At 43.0% G+C, this 22,281-nt stretch overlaps 1 protein-coding gene across 16 annotated transcripts in view; it reads right to left on the minus strand.

Moving 5' to 3' along the window:
* tcf7l2 (transcription factor 7 like 2) overlaps positions 1–12,669 on the minus strand; it is an 86,569-nt gene extending 73,900 nt beyond the window's left edge. For all 16 annotated transcript variants that reach the window (XM_079182546.1, XM_079182545.1, XM_079182550.1 and 13 more), the window contains exons 1-3: positions 12,195–12,669; positions 11,951–12,017; positions 11,617–11,741 (exon numbers count right to left, since the gene is read on the minus strand). In XM_079182546.1, the coding sequence (XP_079038672.1) occupies positions 11,617–11,741; positions 11,951–12,017; positions 12,195–12,383 (381 nt within the window). In that variant the 5' untranslated portion in view covers positions 12,384–12,669. The remainder of the gene's footprint in view (positions 1–11,616; positions 11,742–11,950; positions 12,018–12,194) is intronic.
* Positions 12,670–22,281: the final 9,612 nt, after the last annotated feature.

Here is a 22,281-nt window from a genome sequence, read left to right on the forward strand (position 1 = left end):
TTATAACTCAATCTGAACCTCACGAGTTCAGAGAGAGTATGAAAGTCAATCTGGGTTAGAGTGACTTGACACCGTCAACATTAGAACAAACCCTACAGCAACATTTCAATCTTTTTTTTTTTTATTCAGCTTACTTTTCTATGTATTATCTTTCACTTACTTCTATGACTCTTTGCTAAGTCCTGCCCTTGAATACAGACTGGCCAATCACAGCGGAGCAACGGCCAGCTCTGATCAGCTTACGACAACTATACAGATCTTCTTAATTTGCAGGAAGGTTTTGTGGATTTTGAGCCAGTCATGGTTAAACGTTGCGTTGTATTGATACTTGTTGCTGCAGTTAGTGACAGTGTGGGCTCCATGGTACCTCTTGACAGCTTGAGGGAGTAGCTGCTGGGGGGGGGGCGGGGCTTAGCGACGGAATCAAAACATTTGTTGAGCAGTTACGGGATTGATTGACACAAGAAGCAGAAAATGAGGGTTACATGTCTGCTCTTCTGGGACATTTAATTACTATGAATGGTCACAGCGCGGCCACTACTGCTGCATATAGAGAAAGCAGTCATTAAACTCGCAGGACGGGGGGAGGGGGGGGGGGGGGCCTGACTGAGCTCTCGGTATGGCAAAGCACTGTGGTACTCACTCTGCCGCCCAGCCGACCACAGACACGTTTCCCCACCTCATTTGCAAAGCAATCCCTCTTCCCTCTCACTCAGTGCACTCAGTGCATCTTTTTGTCATTTCCATGTCCAGGCTCCATTTGTTTTGTCCGCTGAGACGGAAAGGGGGTGAGGGAGTGGAGGGAAGTAGGGAAATAGGTCTCAAGGAGACTGCTCTGCAACCAAAGAGCATCTTCACGTGTAGCCGGCCCCGCGAAAAAAAAGAAAAATACACACCCCACATCCAACCCAACCCACCCTCTCCCCCGCCTGCCTAATGTGCCCTGACACTCGTACATCACCCGTAAATTGGCCAAATGAATTAACCACGGCCCCTGCTTAGCTTTACGGGCTTTAAATGGATTTTCTCCTCTCCAGGTCTGCCCAATAATTGCATTTATCCATCTTGTTGAAGCCAGGTTTACACACTCGCGATGATCATGCCAATCCCCGGATGCATTTTCCGCTCCGGTGGCAAGCGCGTGAGAGATTTGTCATCGGATCATAACAGGTAATTCAAACAACAATTAGCTTGGCGACTCCGCCGTATATCAATGTCTGGCTCCTTGTTGGACAGGACCTCGGATAGAGCAATGAGGGGCCTTCTATCTCTCACATCGGTCTCTTCCCTTTACGTCTCAGTGTGATAAATTGAGCCTTGTAATACTTTTTTTTTTTTTTTTTTTTTTATCTATCACCCAAGCCTCCAGGTTAAAGCAACAAAACACTCACAGTAGGGAATAAAGTAGTGGCCATGAGTCTTCATTGTTCACAAACACACACACATGCAGACAGAGCGAGCAGAGGCAGGGTGAAGGCAGAGCTGTGAACACCAGCATCAGTGGGGGTCATCTCCACACTTGTGAATGTTTGAACAGAAGTGCATTAGACACTGGGGGGGGCCCAAAGGACAATTCAGCTATGTAAACATGCAGCAACTTCCTTCCCTCAGCTCCTCCAGGGCTGCACTGAGACGAGCCACTGTTTAAACAGCACACACAGCATTCCTGTGCCTGGGCCCCGGCCAGCTGCTGCATCCTCACTGCAGGCCCGCCCGCCTGCCTGAGCAGAGACAGATACAGGCCTTACAACAGCAAGGGTCATCCCCCGACAGACAAAAGGGCTTTTATGCGCATGCAAAACTGGACTCATCTAGTAGAAATGCTCCAGAGCCCTGCGCTGGCTACTTAAACACTGACTGACGGAGCCCACGCTGACCTCCGACGGGCAGAGAGATTAGCTATTAAAAGAACTGGAATCATCACGTCGCTAAAAAAAGGATCCGTCCCGAAATCGTAACCACTTGACGCCACCTGTAATGACGAGGCTGGAATTTTATCTTTATTGATATTACAAATATGCAAAGTGCGGCCGCCAGTAAAGATAGAGGGGGCAGTAAACGAGGAGATAAAGAGCCTCCTGGTTCTAAAGGGCACTGTGACGTGCATCACATGACACAAAGGCCACCCCACCCCCCCCCCCCCCCCCGCTCGGCGATGCCTCAAATCATAACTTTCATTATGACTTAACAGGTTTCAGATTGACACTTTGTATCTAAAATCAACCTTTGGCTTACCTCAGAGGAGATAGTAAAGTGAAATAATACACAACGCTCAAAAATGTTAAGAGTTAAGACTGTTTACACATAACCAAGGGAAGTTACAGGCCCGTGTCTCCTTACCAAAAGACAAACTTTGGAATTGTGTGGTGTTAATTTGGGACTTCGCTCCGCTCAAAACAGCTTCCAAACCAAATATGAAATTCAATCTCTCACTCCAACAGTTTTGAAAAGGGACTGCCACGGGGAAACATGCTGGAATAAGATTTGTGATTTGTGATTTTGGGTCAAGACCCCCGTCATTAAAGAAACCAGGATGTAGAATAATCAGGAGGAGCACACCCGTGCCAAACTGCGTAAACTGGAGTATGTGAACATGTGCAGCTCTAATCTACATTTAATACTTAACACAGAGCTCCACTAAATCAGCTGTCAGTCAGGCTTGATTTTTATCATCGGAAGACTACACCCTGTGTGTCGAGGCCTCAGCAGTGTACACCGTCACAGCTGCCAAACGACGGTGCACTGCAGGTCACTGTTTCAATCAAGCAGTTGAGTTAGGGTGACTAGACTGAGGGCAGGGCAACATATCGATACATCGTCTAGATATCGTCTTCGGTTTTGTATATCGTAATATGGCTGAAGTGTTTTAAATGCTTCAGAACAGTTTTCTGAACTCACCAGACTCTAGTCCTTCTATTATTTGCCTTTAACCACTTAGTCATTATATCCACATTACTGATGACTATTGTGTAAATATTTGGTCAAACATATTGTGGTATTAGATTTTCTCCACATCGCCCAGTTCTGTCTGTCTGTCTGTCTGAGCGGTGAAGGCCACTCGTCTCACCTCGGGACAGTTGTCCAAACAAGACACTCCATTCACTCTGACCCCCGGAGGGAGGAAGCCAATTGACAATTCACTCAGTGCCGCGAGTCAATTTGTTCACTTTTGGAATTGACCCCGAACGACGGCCGACACAACGGCCTCTCACTGGAAGGGAAATGAATACGAGGAGAGGCGGGAGGGGGGGGGTTTGTTGTTTCTTTTAAGGCTACAAACATGCTAAAACAATGTCTACACATATGTTTGGCAGTTCAGTGCCGTGCACATCACAAGTAATGTTTAAAATGTGAGTATCCATTTTTGGGGAACAAACAAATAGTCGATATTAAATATAATTCATTTAAAATATAAAGCACTGTTTACAGACGGCATAAAAATAACATTGTTACTTATTTCAATTTGCTTTATGCTGAATTTCGGAGCCCAATAGATGGATGCTCTCGTGCTCAGCGTAGGCTGGATGTGACAGACTGTTCACATGGAAATGTTAGCTGGTGCTGTACACAAGTTGACAGCTGTCTCTTCACAACAGGCGCATTATTATTGTGGGTAAATAGGTTTCTAACAGCTGGTTTTAAGAGAATTTACCCGTAATCTGTTTTCCACTGGAATTAGTTCATCAACTGGAAGATAAAAAAAAAAAAGAGAAGAGTCGCTGTTCCACACGGCACGCCAGCGTGAAGGGGTTACATTTTATTAGCCTTGTGCATTTTAAAGTAATCTCGCCAACATTCCCCCCCCCCCCACCAAATCCTACCATAAGCCGCAGATTAGCAGATTAATTTATTTCTGCTTGCACTCTAAAAACCTCCCTCACCTTTCGCGGGCAGTTATGAATCCACCACCTTACACGACAAACAAGCAGACGATCACCTCATTAGCGGACTCACTCCGCTTCCCAAACACAGACGTAATCACACACACACTCCTCGCAGCTTATCCTGCTACAATTAAAAGTTTAATTAGTAGATCAAAAATGCATTGACTGGAGTTTTATCACCTTAAACTCCTCCATTATGTGTTTAGCACGCACACACACACACACACACACACACACACACAGAGTGCCTCGTACCCATCTGAGCCATTTTGAACAGATTATCGGCATACAGACATTCCCTTGACTACATTAAGACCGGAGACACAAAAACAAGACTGCTGAATAACAACATCTGCATATTATACTGTGTAGATAAACTCATTTCGATATCGCACACAGAGTTTGATATTAATGTTTATTATGTTGCAATTAGAATTAAAATGTTACAGAAAATAGGAGCTCAAACTACCACAAGATAAATACGATGAGGTAATAACATAACTGTTTCCATTTTATGCTGAAAATGTCAGTATTTTCTACCACTGCTGTATGATTATTTGTGCACAAGAGGAGAAAAAAAAAGACATTAGCATGACTGAGATTCTTCTTCTGTGGTGCGTTCCAGAGCATTCTACCACATCCATAAAAGGCTGGCGTACCACAGGTGTTCACTGCACACTGGCACGGCTAGTCATTATCTAGCCCGACATGATCATTAGGAGCTGTGATGGCAGTGTGGCACCTCCTCCCTGCATGCACACACAGACACCAGCTCTGGAGACAAAAAATAAAAAAACTCACAGTGGAGATTCAAGCAGTTGTTTTTTTTGTTTTTTAAAAAAGGGGTGAGAGGGGAAGCTCCTTTTTCAACGAGAAAGCATGTCAGCGCCGGTGGCCTTTGACCCTTCCCCAAACACACTCCACGATCCGAACAGAAGGCCGGCACCACCAGAATTCCTCCAGCTTCAGGGCGGCCCTCTCTCACCCCGGAGCTTTTAAAGGCACATTTTTTTTTGATGACAATTGAGTGTGGGAAGCGCGGCGAGCGACGTGGAGGAGAGGGGAGGTGGAGGTGGTGGTGGTGGTGGGGGTGGGGGAACCACACACATGAACACATGCCTGCTCGTCAAGCGTGGCTGAAAACTGAAACTTGCTCCAGTGTTCGTCTCCGCTTAGTCCCTGCTGTGTAACGGGAAGATAAATGTGAAGCCTAGGGGCACTATTGTTTGGACATCTAACCAGGAACTGTCGCTGCTCTCATTGCCCTGGCATTAACAGCAATTATGCGCTCTATTCAGACGGCTTTTGTGCGTCCCCCCCCCCCCTCCCCCCCCCCCCTGCCGTCGCCCCTCCGCCCCCCCCCCTCACTCACTCACACAGAGCCCAAACACACATTTCCCGCTTTTCTCTGCCCCCTCCATTGCTTTCCCTCCCACTCCGCTACTGGTGAACTCATTTGGCTACTGGAGCACTCTGGTCCCATTATGAATGAACTTAGAGAAATATGCACATTCAAGGCAAGGAAAAGACGAAGAAAGAGGGGGAAAAAAAAGAGAGAGAGAGAGAGAAATGCACATTCCAGAAGCATTTTGTGTGATACCTGAGCTCGAACAATCCTTCATGTAACATTTCTCCTGCACTTTGGTTAAAATATGGTTAAATGTACACCTCCACGGGACAAAATACCAGAACGATTCTTCTCAAAATGCTTTTCTTGAAAAGCACATTTTCAATGGTTTTGTAATTATGACACTTCGTGAAAAACACCAATTCTAAAAAAGGTAATCATCTTTTGAGACTAGCTAATCCTAACCATAACCTTTATATCTAAAAGATGCGATCAATTTTAACCTTATCTTTTCAGGTGGATGCAGCGCAGCAACGCTGATAATATAATCTCAACATCTATAATCTATATCAACATTTCCAATAAGTCTGTGTTGGAAACAGCTCCGTGCAAGTTCTCTCTATTGTCTGGTAATCAGTAGAAGCTCCAGATTCTACCGACCAATACTGTCAACACGTGTATAGATCAGCTATGCACTGACATCCAACAATTTAAAATTCAAAAAGACCAATGTGTTTAGAAAGTACTGACAGGAAGTTTGGTGTTTAAATGCTCAAAAAACAAATGCACGTCTGGTTCTGTGCATATCTCTGCACTGCTTTTTGGAACTTGCCAATAAATCGAAGGAGTGCAAAATGTGCCTTCTACCAAGGAAAAACGGTAAATATAAATAAACCAACATGCTCCTTATATGGATACAAATTTAACCGGTGGCTACATGTACGCACACACACGCAATAATTAAATTTCCATGTTTCAGGGAGCCCCAAATCCTGTGGGCCAGGAGCAGAGCTAGCCTATATTTAACAGATGATAAAAGTTGCATTCCAGATGTACAGTACTATCTTTGTGTTGAGCTCTATAGAAATGCATGGGAGAAAGAGGGAACGAGGAGGGGAGGGGGGGGGGGGGGTTACAGTGGGGGCTTGGGTGGGGGGGGGGGGGGGGGGGGCACCAGTGCACAGCTGCTAAACTAATGCCTTTCTTTTCCTCTTCGTTGCTCAGGCACAGAAAAGCAGAGTGTGGTGGCTTACTGACAGAAACACGGACGGATACAGGAGGTGGTAATAGATTTATCCATTCTGAGAATAATTTGTTTTACCAAAAGAAGAATATCCAGGCTGTGCTGTGACTTAATGAGTAACAGGCATAATCTGTTACATTGAAGTCAAAATTAGGCATCAGATTAGCCGTTATTACATTAAAAACAATGAAGTCAATGATTTAATTAAAAGAAAAGGTTCAGCCCCAAACCAGACTTTGACTGCAGCTGAACGTCAGCTCCACCCAAGCCCAGCTCGCACTGCCACCAGGGAGCCACCTCATCCCTTTGCACTAGTTAAAATCTGATTAGAAACACACTCACTAAGTGACTGATTGTTTTGTGCCTCCGTGGTGTTTCAAGCAGAGTGACAGATCGACGGGCGCATAAGCTCTCACACGGCTCAGCCTGCCAACATCATCAGCATTAGACAATTAAGCCCCGCTATAGCTGAGAGAAATAATATATATATATATATTTCCTCAGTAAATATTTACTGCACAAATCTTTTCCATTCATTCACCAGGCACTAACAAAACCTTACTGTACTCCCTCTCCCTCTCTTTCTGAGTCCCCCCCCCCCCCCACCACCACCACCACCACCTCCCAAACCCCTACATCTGCGATTCATTGACTTTACAATTTACCACATGTCGAGATGGGAGAGGTCGAGCCTCCATCTGAATCACGGCACAAATATGCAAGTGATTTATTGTTTTTAAAAACCCTGCGCCGATTTAGTGCAACTCCACTTTTCCTGAGCATTACTCCTATTGGCAGACCATGAACAATTACAGTTCGGACTAATTAAGCTCTGAGAATGTGCTGTGCACCACTAATGTCTAGCAGGCCCCAATTTTTATTTAATGGTGCCAAACTTTGCTTCCCAGCCCCCCAGCCCCCCCCCCCCCTTCTCAGACTTAACTCCTTAAATCCAAAGCAGATTGTGCTTTTTATGACTGTTTATTGAGTCGGAGAAAAATAAGGACCTTTTCTTTCTGCTCTCCTCGCATAGGATGAGACAAACAGCAGAGTGAGAGAGAGAGAGAGAGAGGGAGAGATGAAGCACGAAAAGGAGTAGTGGAAGGGAGAGAGAGAGGGAGAGAGGGAGTCGCTTCCGCCATACTTTGTAAACAAAAGTGATTTGCAAGACAAAAGGAGCGCAACCTTCCAACTAAACTCAGTGCATTTTGCGGCTAGAGGCACAAAATGCAGCCGCGTTGTGCCACGAAACCCCCCGCGGACACCAATTAGGCCCCATTAACATGTAAAGCCAATTTGATAAGGTGTGGGCCCTATCCTTTAAATCCGCATTAAACTATCTTTCCTCTTGTCACAGCCAAAAAAATCCATTTACAGCAGGCTGAACACACATAATCCATATGATATACCATTGTTATGCTTATGCTGCTGCCACGTTTAGGAAAGATACTGTCTGTCTGTGTCAATTATAACAGATAAGGCCACAGCAATGTGTGCACGTGAGCACAAAGGAGGTGGCGGTTCATTCACTTCTGCATGTTCATTACAATAATCTGACCAGAAAATCCTCCATTATGTCTTCCTGGAATAAGAATGATAAAGGAAAGAGTCGGCCTGTAGGAAAGTGGATGTATTTATGATTTTTTTTTTTTTTTTTTTTTTTTTAAGAAGGTGAATCCGCGGCAACATGAGCGATCCTGGCACGAGCACAAAAATGGAACAAAGAGGGGAAAAAAGGGGAGAAAAGCTATTGTTTCAACCACACAAAGCCTCTCCACCGTCTTGTAGTAGGATCGCCACGGGTTCTGGGAGCGTCTTTTTTCACTCTAAACACAGCGGTGGATGCTTGGTGTGTCCCCCCCCCCCCCCCCCCACCCCCACCCTACTCTTCCACTTTCTTGTTCTTTTTTAAACTACTCGTAATTATACGTCGAAACTCAAAACCTCCGCCAAAAGTCTCCAGGCTTGGAGAATTATGGGGCCAGGGGTGGCGTCAAATATCTTAACATTCATAAGTCCGAGAGGCAGTAAATAGAGCCAGTGGATTTACGGCCCTGCAGCCCGATGCAGCAGAGCTGGCCGCCCAGATCCTGCTCTCCCTCCCTGAGCCTCGGCGTCTCCAGACCTGTTGAGGTGTGATGTTAGCCCACAGCACCGCAGTTAACCCGCCGCCTTTTTTCAAAAAGCCCCGTGTTAGCATCGGCAGGAAACAAAAGGTAAGACGGCGAGAGGAAGAGATGTAGAGAGGGCAAAGGGAACAGGAGGAAAGTGAAAGGAGATAGAAAACCGGGGTGAACTGGGCAGGCCACCTCTCCAATTCAACCTGCACCCCAGTGATCCAGCAGGCCTTTGTGTGGGGTTTGGGGAGGAGGGAGAGGAGAGGAGGAGAGGAGAGGAGGAGAGGACACGAGGGCTTTTACAGCCCGGGCACAAAGTCATGTCAAATTGCTAAATGATACTAAATTGTTAGCCTCCTTGGACTTAGGTGGTAGGAAAAACTAATTATTTCTGATTATGGCTCCCAGAGGTCAGACATATTATGGTAACCGCCACATCCAGGACTTTCTTTTTTTTTTCCCCCCTCACTCAAGTCATGCACAAACAGAAATGCCAGAAAGCAGGTAAAACGTCCAGACAGCTCAGCAGCAGTGCTAGCAGAGAGAAGGAAATAATCTAAATTCATAAGATTTTTCTTTATTTCTCTGAGAAATACAGAAATCAATTATCTCAATTGAAACTATTTATATTAAATACAAAAACACAGATTTAAAAAAAAAAAGAAAGAAAAAAAAAAAAAAGGCCTAGATGTTGAAATCCACATCCTAAAAATAAAACATCACAGCATCGCCCAGACCGAGAGAAGCAGAGGATGAGAAATGAAGGGAATAGCAGCGAGAATCAAACCCTTTCATGACCGGACAGAGAAAGTCTCATTCCAATAAAACACGCAGTCATATTCACTGCCTCACATGACATGTTAGGGAGCAAGACAGCTAATCAATGTCCAGGTGAATTATTTATGCCAGCTTTAAGTCTAATACATTTATATTACAGCGGGCGCCGACTTCAAAGCTCTAATGGCCGGACACACAGGGCGCTGCAGACAGTGGGGGCCGGAGCCGAAAAAAAACCATGTTCATCATCTATTCCACAGTCGCTGTTCAGGTAGATCTCTGAATTCAGCCGTAATAAACGTTCGTCTCCTATTATAACATCTCAATAATCAAAAGTGGCTTCAGGATTGTGCACTGACTTCATCTTTTATATACAAGCAAGTGGCGCAGAGAGGAAACTAACAGGTTCACCATCATGGAACACATATTTAAACAACAAAATAAAGATCCTTCTTTTTCTAAAAATAGGGAGTTCAGGGGTGGAATTAAAGAGTCAACACTGTCTCGCCGCAGCATCCTCCGGCCGTGGTGCTACTGCTCTTCTAACCGCTGCTTAGGCACAATGAAGCGAGCGCTCCTCGGACCGGTGCCGGGCACAGCGCATGCGAAAAGGCACAAAGAAAACTACAAACCTCTGCCACTGAGACAAGGAAGCGCCTCAGTTCAAATCATGCGTGTTGTGAATGTGTGTGTGTGTTTGTGTCAGTACTGATGAGAATAATGAGTGACTAATTCCACATACCAGCCAGTAGCGTTAACAAGGCCGGCTGACTAACAGGGAAAGAATGGCAAAATGTTCTCATAAATGCATACGCTGGGAAATATAAAAAAAATCTTTTAAAAAACTATATAAAAGCACTCAGACGTAGAGAGAATTTTGTGTAAGCTTGGAATAAAAATATTTTGTGTGAAACCCTGTCGAACTGAAAAGCAGAAATTGTGTCAAACACAAAAGAAAGGCATTATGTATCAGATGTGCATTTATTTTCAAGGTGTGCACAGCGCACAAAAACAATTTAACAAATATCAGTTTCGTTAGCCAGAGCTGAGGTGGTGTGTGTGTGTGTGTGTGTGTGTGTGTGTGTGGGGGGGGGGGGGGGGGGGGGTCATATTTCCTAATGCCTGGTCTTTGCCTTAACCTTGTAAAATGAGATGACAGGTCCTAAAGCGCAGACTTGTAATTGCAACCGTTTAAAATAGGGGGGCTAAAAAACACCCATGGTTGAGAAAATTATGCCGCTTAAGGATTGCCATAGCCCAGTGGGACCAGCGAGGTGCTGAGCAAATGAGTAAGTGTGCATAATTATAGCACGGCTGATTGTGTCTAAATAACATGAATTTATTTATAAATATGGGTTTACATAGCACATGCTTCTTTTCTTTTTTTTTTAAGACAGTGGATTCCTCATTAGAATGCACATGCAGAGCACAGCAGAGTTGCATAACAATAAAAGCACACTTTTAAAAAAAAGTAAATATAAATAAGAAATAATTAGTTTGTTTTGTTTAAAAAACAACAACAATAAAATGATAATGCATGCACCTTTCACATAATGTCTTTATGGGTTTTGACACATGCAAATGACTTTGAAAAGCTCATTTGCATATTGATTTCATTTGTGTGGTTTTACATTGCTTCAAACTACTTGCAGCGTGTCAGAAAGCCAGTGTAAAGGTCTGAATGCTCATGCAGCTCGTGAGAGAAAAAAGGGCATGTTTGATGAGGCTGTGCAAACAAGCCAATTGCATTATTCAGTGGGTTAAAAAAAAAAAAAGCACACATGCAATTGTAGAATACATGAGACAATAATAACAACATAATAATTGTTATTATTGTAAAAAAATATATATATAGTTTTACCATTTCTCATGCATTGAAATAAACATTTCAGGGGGAATATATGTAAAAATGTCAAGTGCACATGACCTGCCATAAACCCATAATATCCTTTTTCCCTGCCTTCAGTCCTCGCGCTTAGCACTGTTAGCATGCTAGCTGCCGTCCTCCACACACACACACAGGCTGTGGGGCGCTGCGGGCGGACACGAGCGCCACTGAACTGTACACTTCACGAGCTGCAAAACTTGGCTCTACATTTTCTACCGGCTGCACTTCTGTGGGTGACAACACTCCCGTGTCCGGGCTGCGTGTTTTCTACCCGGAGTCCGTGGAGCATGTGTGTGTGTGTGTGTGTGTGTTTAGAGAGAGTGTGTGTGCACATACAGTTTGTAAATAAATGAACTTACTGTGCGTGCTGTTGGAGAAAGTGATCCATTGGGAAGGTAGGGGCTTGTGAGATCGGGGATCATTATAAATGGATAGCCCGGGTACGGTGGGCTCTTGAACAGCCCTCCATCTTGCCTTTTCGCAGCTAACATGGCGAGGGGGGGGGGGGAAGAAGAAAACTTTTTTTTAATAAAGTGGCCTTGATAACTTTTTTTTTTTTTTTTCCCACAAAAAAAAATAAAATAAATGCATTAAGAGGAATAAAGCGGAGGAGATGCCCTCCGCCAGCCACACGTCATAATGTCATGGTGTAAATAGGGAAAACAAGAGCGGAACAATAAAGCAGAAACTCACCCTCCTCTAAACTTTCTCTTGTTTTGTCTCTGAAAGTTTCAGATCTAGGCGCAGGCCGTCTTTCCGCCTTCAAATGAAATGAAACACGTTAAAGTTAACACACAGCGGGCGATGTGAACTTTCTAGTTTTTTTTTTAAAAGTCTCTTATCAGCGTGACAATGTCACAGACGTTAGGCCCCTAACTTTACCAGAGCCGGGGACGATCCAGCCCCGTGGTTTGTTTTTTTTCTATGTGCAACTTACCTCCGAGTCCGACGAGCTGTTTTGGTTCGTTTCCGACTCGTTTACAAGAGAAGATTTGACATCGGCTAAATCCCTTTCTGCCGAGGAGTTCTCCGAAATTTTCTCTTCCTGCTCCCCTTCGTCTTTGAAGGAAATCATTTCATCGTTTGCACCCAGATCGTCCCCTCCGCCGCCGTTGAGCTGCGGCATTTTTCCCCGTGCAGAAATTTTTTTTTTGGGAGGGGGGCAAAAACACGAAGTTTTTAAACCCCTGATCTCGGCGATCAAGAAAAGTCCGAGCTTAAGTTTGGGGGTCTTGTACTGGCGTTTTCCAAAGCTCTGGCGGTTGGTACAAAACTAAAAAAGAAGGGAATCTTGGCAGAAAAAGGAAGCCGGAGAAGGAGCCGAGCCGCTCGGATTGAGTGAGTTGAAGTTGGTCGGAGTGGTTTTCAGTTCAAAGGCGGCGCTGATTGACAGATAGAGAGGGATGGAAATAGAGAGAGTCTGGATTCAGGATTATTGACAGGGAGAAACACACAAGAAACTAATGAGATTCAAACAGGGAGGGACTTGAAGTGACGTTTTCATAAATAGGAGGAAAAAAAAGCAGAGAGGGGGGGAGAGAGAGAGAGAGAGAGAGAGAGGGAAGGAGAGAAAGAGAGAGAGAGAGAGAGGCAGGGAGAGAGAGAGAGAGAGAGAGAGAGAGAGAGAGCGAGAGAGGCTGGAGGAAGCCGGCGGACGACTGCAGTGAAACGCATGTGAGGAGGAAAAAGGCAGTTTGGGAGCAGGACAGTGATGGTAAAATAGGAGGAAGATAGGAGTTGCTTGTAAATGTGGATTAAACGCACATATGGGCGGTCTCCCGGTGGAGGGAAAGAATAAAAAAAAAAAAAGAAAAGAGGGTACTTCCTCAGGCTGTTTGCAACCAGTTTGACTCCACCATTCCCGACCAGTCTGTCGCACTGGGGTCAAATTAAGTTACAGCTTAAATTAAAGTTTGTATTCTTCACATTTAGTGTCTGCTTCCGTATCCGTCCTGTTGTTGTTTATAAAATGGAGGCCTATCAAAGCAGAATGAAAGCTGTTACTCCAAGCTTGTTTTTCCTATTGTATCTGCTTTGTCAGTGCTTTAGATCTATTTTTCATTATATTAGATAATGTTTCCTCAGATCTATTTTTTGGGATGGAGGGTGTTATTGCATCCTGCTTTCTTGACAGGTGTGATGTCCTTTGGGACTAACCTGAATCCCTCACTGGCAGCACAGACTAGGCTGGTTTTTTTTTATTTTTTATTTTATCCCTCAGCAGCCAGACTGGACACAAATAACTGATGCTCCAATTCTGTGTCTTATTCTTACACAAATACAGCCTAAAAAAGACACATCTAAGACAATGCCAATGATTGCAGTTAATTAAAAATCTAAGAAAGATAGAATTTGACAACATGAAATGATAAGGTAGTTTATATGTCTCCAAAACCATATTTAGTTTTTGTGTCCTGCTTTTGTTCTTTTCACATGCACTCAGTTATTCCAGCAAGACATTTTTTTATTTAATGTGTCCATAATAATTAAAAAATAAGATTTAAAAAAAGGGGACAACAAAGAAAAAAATGCAAAATATCCAATAATTTCTTCTGAGTAAAAACAGATTAATGAAGAATAAACACAAAATAACAGGAAAAAAAAACCTGCCGTTGCATATAATAATGTATAAATAAAAGCAATAGGGAAAGGAAAAAAAAACCCTGATGCCTGCTCCAGCTGAACAAGGGGATTGTGCACGAGTGTGTGTGTGTGTGTGTGTGTGTGTGTGTGTGTGTGTGTGTGTGTCTGTGTGTATGTCGGTGATGAGCTCAGCACCGGTGATTCACTAACCTTATCTCATCAGCTCAGGAAATGCAGTTTCTATTAGAGCTGATATTTGATGGAGCAATCACAAAATCAACAATGAATTTCAAATGTAACTGCATGAAGTAAAGCTGATACATACATCCAGGTGACACTTACACCACATTGCAACACGGCTGGCTCCTTCCTAGTGCAAATAAATCACTATAAGATCAAAACAAGACATAGAATTGCTGATTAAAAAAATATTGTTTCATGTCATCGTGCTGTTAGACGCACGAGAACAAATGTTATGACAGTAATTCCTCTGTATCTGATCTCAGCGGTGTTGTCAAACAGCAGTGAGGAGGAATCATGTGCACAGTAGCACTAAAGTGTTGTTGAATCTGCCTACCAACGCACCTAGACCATGCAGGCAACGCCATGAAAGCGGGCTACTCCGCTCGGCGATCACTGATGTGCTTTATCAGGGAGAGGTGAGAGCCGCCGTAGCTGGCTGCAGCCCAGCCAGCAGTGTTAGGGAGCAGGGAGGAAGGGGAAGGGATAGCCGTCTTTGGTTCTCATCCAGTGCGTCTGTGTTTAGGCAGCCGGTGGAAGAAGAGGCACCCCGCCGCTCGGGGCCCTCCAAACCTGAGCCCACACAGACCAGACCAAAGCAGAGGAGCTCCAGGCTGGCCTCTCCCCGGATTGCCTCAGCAGGCACCTGAGAGTTTACTGGGGGGCTGGCAGCGTGTTATCATGCCTGCCGTGGGGACACCTGCCTCTGATGCCGCCCCGGTGATTCTAATCTACAGGACCCTTTAATAAGATGATGATAGGCTGCGTTGCCACTGCTGCTCTGAATGATGGAGCGTGGAGCACGCGCGGCTTTCTGTGTTGGCGTTATTCATTTTGTTATGGGCTTCGCGTGCTCACCTCTGCTCCGTGTGCATGCTGTGGTTTTGGTACAACTGGGGATTGTCTCACCCGTGCACTTCCACGTCTCGGAGTGTGGAAGAAGTCACGAGGCATCTCCACTGTCTTGATCGCCCGCTCGCTATTGTAGTCTTCACCTGCAGCCCCGATGGTGAATCCAGACACTGATTCTGACCCCGGCATGTTTGAATTGCTCACCGCTGGATTTGAAGTCAGCGGTAATCAGTGGCAGATTTAATCATAATCCTGTCTCTGTGACGTATGCAAATTTAATCTATAATAACACAATGCTAAACGCAAGCACTTATACATGTTGCTTTCATTATTTTACATCTTGGTTTTTTTATTGTACTCTTTATGTTTCTGGGAGCTTGGAAAATAAATATCGCAGGTGGTCAACACGGTTTTGCCTTTAATATCCATGTTTGATTTTTGCCTTTTTCTAACTTTTTCATGCTTCTTCTATACATGGCATAAAGAAAACATTATAATGATGACAAATATATTCCAAAATGCATTTGCTTTTGACTTGAAATATAACAATATATACGATGCACATACAAGATGTACTAATTAATTTTGCATGTTTTTTTTTTTTTTGTATAGTTTTACCTTTGCACTCCTACAGGTAGCCAGAAAGCGTCTCACAGAACACACATTTCTGCTTTAATCATTTTTGGATTTCAAAGGAGCCTTGGGACATGATTTATTTTAATGTTGAATAATTAAATAGTCGATCCATAGTCAGTAAGCACTGTTTGAATAAGCAGAGTGAATAGGGGTGAGTGTTTAATACCGTGAATCTCTTAAGTCCTCTAAATCCCACTGCACATATGTTTATGTTTGTTGATCCTGTGGTTTAAAAGGGAATAAATAAATAATAGAAAAAGAAGCTGTCAAATGAAATTAACATATACTGTATGTGCTACCTAATTTACACAGTCTACATGCAAAAGCATATATATAATATTTTACAGATCAATTTATTGATTCTTTGTCATGAAATTGTGCTTTTGGAAAGTAAAAGATTTGACTGAATGTTTTGTCATTTTTATTTGACATCTGTGGCTAAATGAATGTCTGGGGGGGAAAAAAGAAGAAAGAGATGCCTGGTCAAATAAATACTACACAAGTACTCAAAGAAACAGATTTGAAAAATCCTCACAGAGAACACCAAACTACTTTGAGAAATCACACACTTCTCCTGTGAACACCCTCATTGTTTCATCTCGAGCAGGGAAGGTAGCAGCAGCACACAGTGCACCTCCTCTGTGTTTGCAAACAGTTAATTACCCATCATGCATCCAATGTTGCCAACCACACCAGCTAAAAGGTCTCTCTGTGCTGATTAACATATTACTGCTGGACATTTTGCCTTATTCCCTCGCAGAAATATGCTTGTTTTATGGTAACTGTGGTTTGATTTATTCCAGTAATGAAGTTTGTTCTCTTGATAATAAGTGAAACTTAACATTTAACTTTAGTCGCATTTGTCAAGTGCAAATTCCCTCTATTGTTGGCAGAGATGCTGTTAAGTATTTTGGCATTTTATTGTCAGCGCAGCTCATATAAATTCTATCAGCAGGATAATACTGTAGTTAGCCATAATTATATGTATACTAATGTGTCCTCGTCATTCTCTGGAATGGACAGGAAGGATAAATAGATGTCTGATTTACCTGGTTATGAAAAGACTGTTTACTGTATATTATTCATATATTAATATATCATTCATTAGAGTAAAAGCAAATCAGACAACAAACATCTAGATGGTGCTTGCGTTTATGCGTAAATGGTTAATTGTGTTTTCTTGAACAATGTACTTATTACGGTGCTTGTTAAATTCAGCACTTCATTGTTCCTTTTGCAGAATATTTCTTTGTGTACTTATTTGTGTTGCTCTGAGAAATATTTGTGTTGTATGTGTCTTCTTTACATCAAAACGATGTGGAAAGAGTTGCTTCCTTGGAAAATGATTCATTATGTATGTACTGCTTATGTAGCTTTTATATGTTTCTCTCTCTCTCTTATTGTACTTATAGAAAAGGAGCCTCTGTGCTCCCTTGCCCCTCAGCGCTCCAATCATTTGACACAATAGGACAATGCATTTGATGAATACAAATAAAAGCTTTATATGCAGGAATCATGCTCTTAAGTCCTTGAATCTAAAAAAAACACAATGGTCAGAGTGTTATGTTGACCGAAACCTCGGTTAGGGCAATATCTTTTTCACATATAGAAACTGTTGCAATTATCAGTGAAGTCTATGCGCATGTACAGAAATACATGAGAGTCTGAGGGAGCGTCTGAGGGAGCTTTGCAAAAGCACATTAGTGTTAAAAAACCCTATTTTTTTTTCTTTTTTTATAAATACATTTCCTGTCGGTTTAAAATCCACAGCACAAATCACAATGGAGACAGCGGAGGAAGAGAATAATAGTGTAATGAAGAGTGAGTCACATTGGCCTGTGACTCTGCACTCATCTAAAATCAATATCACCCTCCAGAGACGTCTCAACTAATATAACAAACAGCTCAACAAGCATTTCATTAGGTTAAAAGTTTATGAATCAATAGCCAAAATCTCAGGATACAGAGCCTCATTTTTTTTTTCCCTCCCCTATAAAAATCCCAGGAGTGGGATCGGGAGTGTTCTTGTGAACGGCCCGGACACTCATGATTTATGCAGGTACGCTGCTTTTCATATCACTGTAGGTATTGGACTCAAGCAGGAGCTGAGTGTCTCCAGAACTCATCCACACAGCATCGTGGGAACCATAATAAGCCAGCTACGTGGGCTGTCTCTCCCGTCGCCTCCAAAACAAACAGCCCAGCGCTTTTCAGAAATGGACGCGATAGTCATTAATCAAGGTACCGGGGCAGGTCCTGAACTCTCTAAACATGGAATCCACCAGAGAGACAAGGTAACCTACAGTATGAGCAGCACAAACACCGTCCACCTGTCCGTCACGGCAGCATCTCGCAGGGAGCGGAGCGCCAAAGCTGCTGCTGGCTGGTAAATGTTACTTAAAGGTCAATGGTATACTCGCCGGCGGGTTAATGGTTTGAGTCATACTTTCACACTTGCTTTACAGTCAGGTAGCCAAAGGGGTTTTTATACGCTGATTTGTGTCTTGATTGGAAGTGAAAATGGTGTGTGTTTGCCATTAAACCGTCTGTGGAGTCGCATGCAGCGCAACGCAAACTCCAGTTATCCGCCTGCATGGCCACATGATGGAGCATGGTGGTGATTTTATCACACAGAAAAAATCCCTGACAGACTGTATAATGAAACCAGAAAAGGAATCATGGGATGGATAAACCCCCCCCCCCCTCTCACGGGTGTTCTTCTTAAGAATGCGTCCCCTGGTGAAGACTTGGATGGAAGCTCTTGACTCAGAGTTTCCAGTCTTGATCGCAAGGTCCTGATCAATTTGAATTGTTTGGTTTGTCAGCTTGTGAGCCACTTATGAAAAAGTCAGACAACAAATTGAATCTCTTGACCTCTGTGTTTTTTAAACCTTTCACTGCCAAAACAAAAAGCCAAAAGGCAAAAGCAGATGCACGGGACAAATGCAGCGAGAGTGGCTTCCTGTTGACCCCTGCTTTGTGATTGAGGAGCAAATAGGAACTCTCCCTTTCTCTGATGGTCTTGTATGCAGGACCCTCCACATCTCTGGGCTTTCTATGGGGAGAAGCCCGTTGCGATTTTTGGTTATTAAGAGACTGGGAGCATCTCATAGAAGGCACTTTCTCAAACAGGAAGCAGGAGGCCTTTTTTGTGTGAGAAGTAAAAGACGGAACAGTGTCATCTTCATGTTCCTGACTAATTAAAATCACAGTGGGGCCACGTTGACCTTTCGGAGCCTGAATGAAGGGTCATTATGTGCACGGTGGAGGCAGGTTGGCTTTGTGAGACGGTGTGTGAGATTTGAGCAAAGTTTGTGCGCATTTGTTGGCTATGTTGTGTCTAAATTGGCATGTGCATTCATGTCAAGCTTTACTGAGGCTTTATTATGTGCATTGACATTCATCCAATGTTGCACAATCAAGGAACTCATATGATATTGATATAAAAGACGACATATTGTGCAGCTCATTCAGTGAGATCAGGGCTATTTTCCAAGTTATTCAAGACACTTTAATTTAATTAAGGACAAGGTTTGGTTGCAAAGGTTCTGCACACATTATTACATCATGTTTATAAAAAAATCAATCGTGGAGAGGAATTTAAGAAATAAACATGAAGTAACCTTTTTCTCCTTTGAACTAGTCACTGCTGCTCATTTGCTGAGTTATAAAGTAGCGGCTGTCTTTTCTTTCAATGCTATAAATTATTGGAAAAGCTTTAGTGCAGAGTGACAATTGCATCTTTAACGCTCTACATGCACAGTTATTAACGAGCAGCACAATGGAGACGCGACCTCGAGGCAAATGAGTGGCCTCTCGGTACAAACCGGAGCACCGTCGTGTTCATTTGGTTATGTTTTCATTAACAGAATGGAAGATGAGCCCATTAATGAGACAGTTCTTTGTTCGATATGAGTCAAAAGAAATCGAAACACCATCCAAGGTTGAGTTGTGAGCAGGTTATAGTTGATGCAAAGGCTCATTTCTCTTCAGTCACATATTTCTGCTACTATCTCCCAACAAAGAGAAAAAGTGCACGTAGACCTGAACTCAAAATCGATTCATCAGACTGTGAACTATGGCCACATGTAAATAAACTCTTTTTCTTATTCGTCAAAAAGATTGAGGTTGTTCAACGAATCAAATGGTCTGACAAAAAATATATATCTATATATCCAGTATGTGGCTGACTGTCATAAATCTTTCCAAATCAATTCATTGTTCACGTTGATAATGATCATTTTGGGTGTCAGTTTGGCCGACTTTGTGACTTTCTCGTAAGATTTAGGAACTTTAGGGGGTAATATTTCCATCTGTGTGCGGAGCATCAGGTAATATGGGGGAATGCATTACAAAAGTCAATTAGACATACTTTAAATGTTATGTACAATACATGAATAACTTGAATTGTTACTTTTAACCACTGTCTGTAGTTCTTCACATGGAGTTGTGATAGTGATGGTAAAAGAAGAAAACTTATGGTTCAGAGAATTTTTTGTGTTGAACCCCCAAATAAAACAAAATAGTAAGCAACATGAATCCATTTCAAACAACTCTCACATTCTACCTCACTATGAAACGTCTGATGTTAACTCGCCTTAACCCTGCAAACGACTGGATTAAAAATAAATCTCCAACCTACTGTAAAGTTAATGGACAAAATCATTCAACAGTTCTTATTTAAAAAAAGTAATAAAGCAGAGGTGAAAAGCAACAACAAGGACAACAAAATACAACAAACTACACATTTAGTGGTGTAATTCCTCTCTTTTTGTTGTCAATATGACACACACTGTACGCTCAAAGCTGCTCTGAAAGGTCTGTTGTTTGAATGTTTGACTCTGATGGAGTGATGTGAGTGTATGAAGTTTAAGGGCACAGTTGGTTCAAATATTGATTACCTCTCAGGTATTCCCTTTTTCCCAAAAATTGATCCCAAAATCGTTCATTATCATACAGATAGTTCTGTGTTACGCAGATCAGATACAGCGTGAACACACACACACACACACACACACACACACACACACACACACACACACACACACACACACACGCACACACCGTTAAGGCCCCAAAGCCTCATGCTTCTACCTCAACTAGAGTTGTTTGGCTGCAGCCCTTGTGGTCTTCTTCAAGGATCCTAATTGAGAAATTAATGCAGAAAAATCAATTGGCCTGAAGTTTTGTGTCCAATAGACTCCTGAAGGCTTCAAGTGAGCAGCAATCAATGCTTTCCACATGGGTGGCTCCAAAGCGCCCTCACTCTTTTGTTTATGTGCGCATAGCTGGAGGATTTTGGTTTGTGAATTTCAATGAAATAAACACTAATGAATTTTCCACCTTTCCCGATCCCCTGTGAGGCTCTATGTATATATACTCGGGCATGCAATGATCTCTCTGGTCGGCACTTAAGTAGCGCTTAACACAAACAAGCTTCCGAAGAATTGGGATGTATTGTGCAGAAATTGTGCCCGCACCGGCAACACTTTTTGAGCCTGCCTTATTTACACTTCAAAATGAGGATCTTTCAACATTCTGTGATCATCCGCGGCATTGTTGAAGCGGCGTGTTTTGTGCATCCCTCTCGCCTAGAGGACATCAGCTCATTTAGGGCCATTTTAAAGCGCTGCACATCATCATCAGGTCAATGAAAAAGCAACCTTGAATTCCCTTTGACACAACTGTCTTTTTCCAACACTCAACCAGCGTTGAGCGTGCATCACTTTGTTATACGACTCAAGGCAAAACGGAAAAAAAAGATGAGAGGTGAAAATCTTTAAGTATTGTAACAATTTCACCTCAAACACAACTGGCTTTTTCCTGCTCTCGCTCTCTTTTATGGTCAAAATCTCAACGAGAAGAAAACGGACAGTTGCTCGTGGTTGTTGCACAGGGGAAAAAACGAGTGCCATGTTCTTCTTTGTGCTCGTTAACCACCTTCCAAATTCATCATAAGCCCAGAGATCAGATCACAGTAATATTTGATCAATATTAATAAGGATAGGCAAACTCCTCCAGTAATTACCACAGTCTCTGGGCTTTGATTTCGACCATTACTAACGCCTCTGCATCTTTAGATTAAAAAAAGCGACCCCCTTTTATTTCATAACATTAAATCCCGACATGCATCTTCTAAAAGCTCTAATAAGACAAAGATAAGATTTGCATCCCCATACAAGTGTCTTTTTCAATTGATTATGAAGCCGCCATTGATGTGCGAGAAATTGATGTTTTCCTCTGTTCTTAAGGGCGGCTAATAGAAGGGGCGGGCTTCGAGGAGGAGACTTTGCTACTTTGATCTTCAATCAGTAAAAAAATCCCACTTCTTCTTTGTCAGTCTATATTTGGTAAATAACAGTGACAATCTGCGGGGCCTAGAAATGGAGAGAAGGAGAGAGGGAGAGGAAGAGAGATGTGCTGAAGAGATAAGAGGGGTTTGGTAAGTGGGAGAAAGAGGGAGGAAAGTGGGAGAAAAGGGCATGAAGAGGGGAAAATGTCGCTTGTTCAATTTAGTGTGTTAAACAGTGAGATGAGACTTAATCAAGACGTCGCTCTCCTCAAAAAAATCCCCACAAAGTATCGTGTGATACAGTCCCAAGACGTCAAAACAGCTGAAGCCGTCTGGTGCTCTCACCTCACACGGCCGACGACGGGAACTATTTCTTACCTTGTTTATTTTGGGCAAATCTGCCCCCGTGTTTCTGTGAGCG

Source organism: Pholis gunnellus (genome assembly GCF_910591455.1).
Source record: "Pholis gunnellus genome assembly, chromosome: 21".
Classification (NCBI taxonomy): domain Eukaryota; kingdom Metazoa; phylum Chordata; class Actinopteri; order Perciformes; family Pholidae; genus Pholis; species Pholis gunnellus.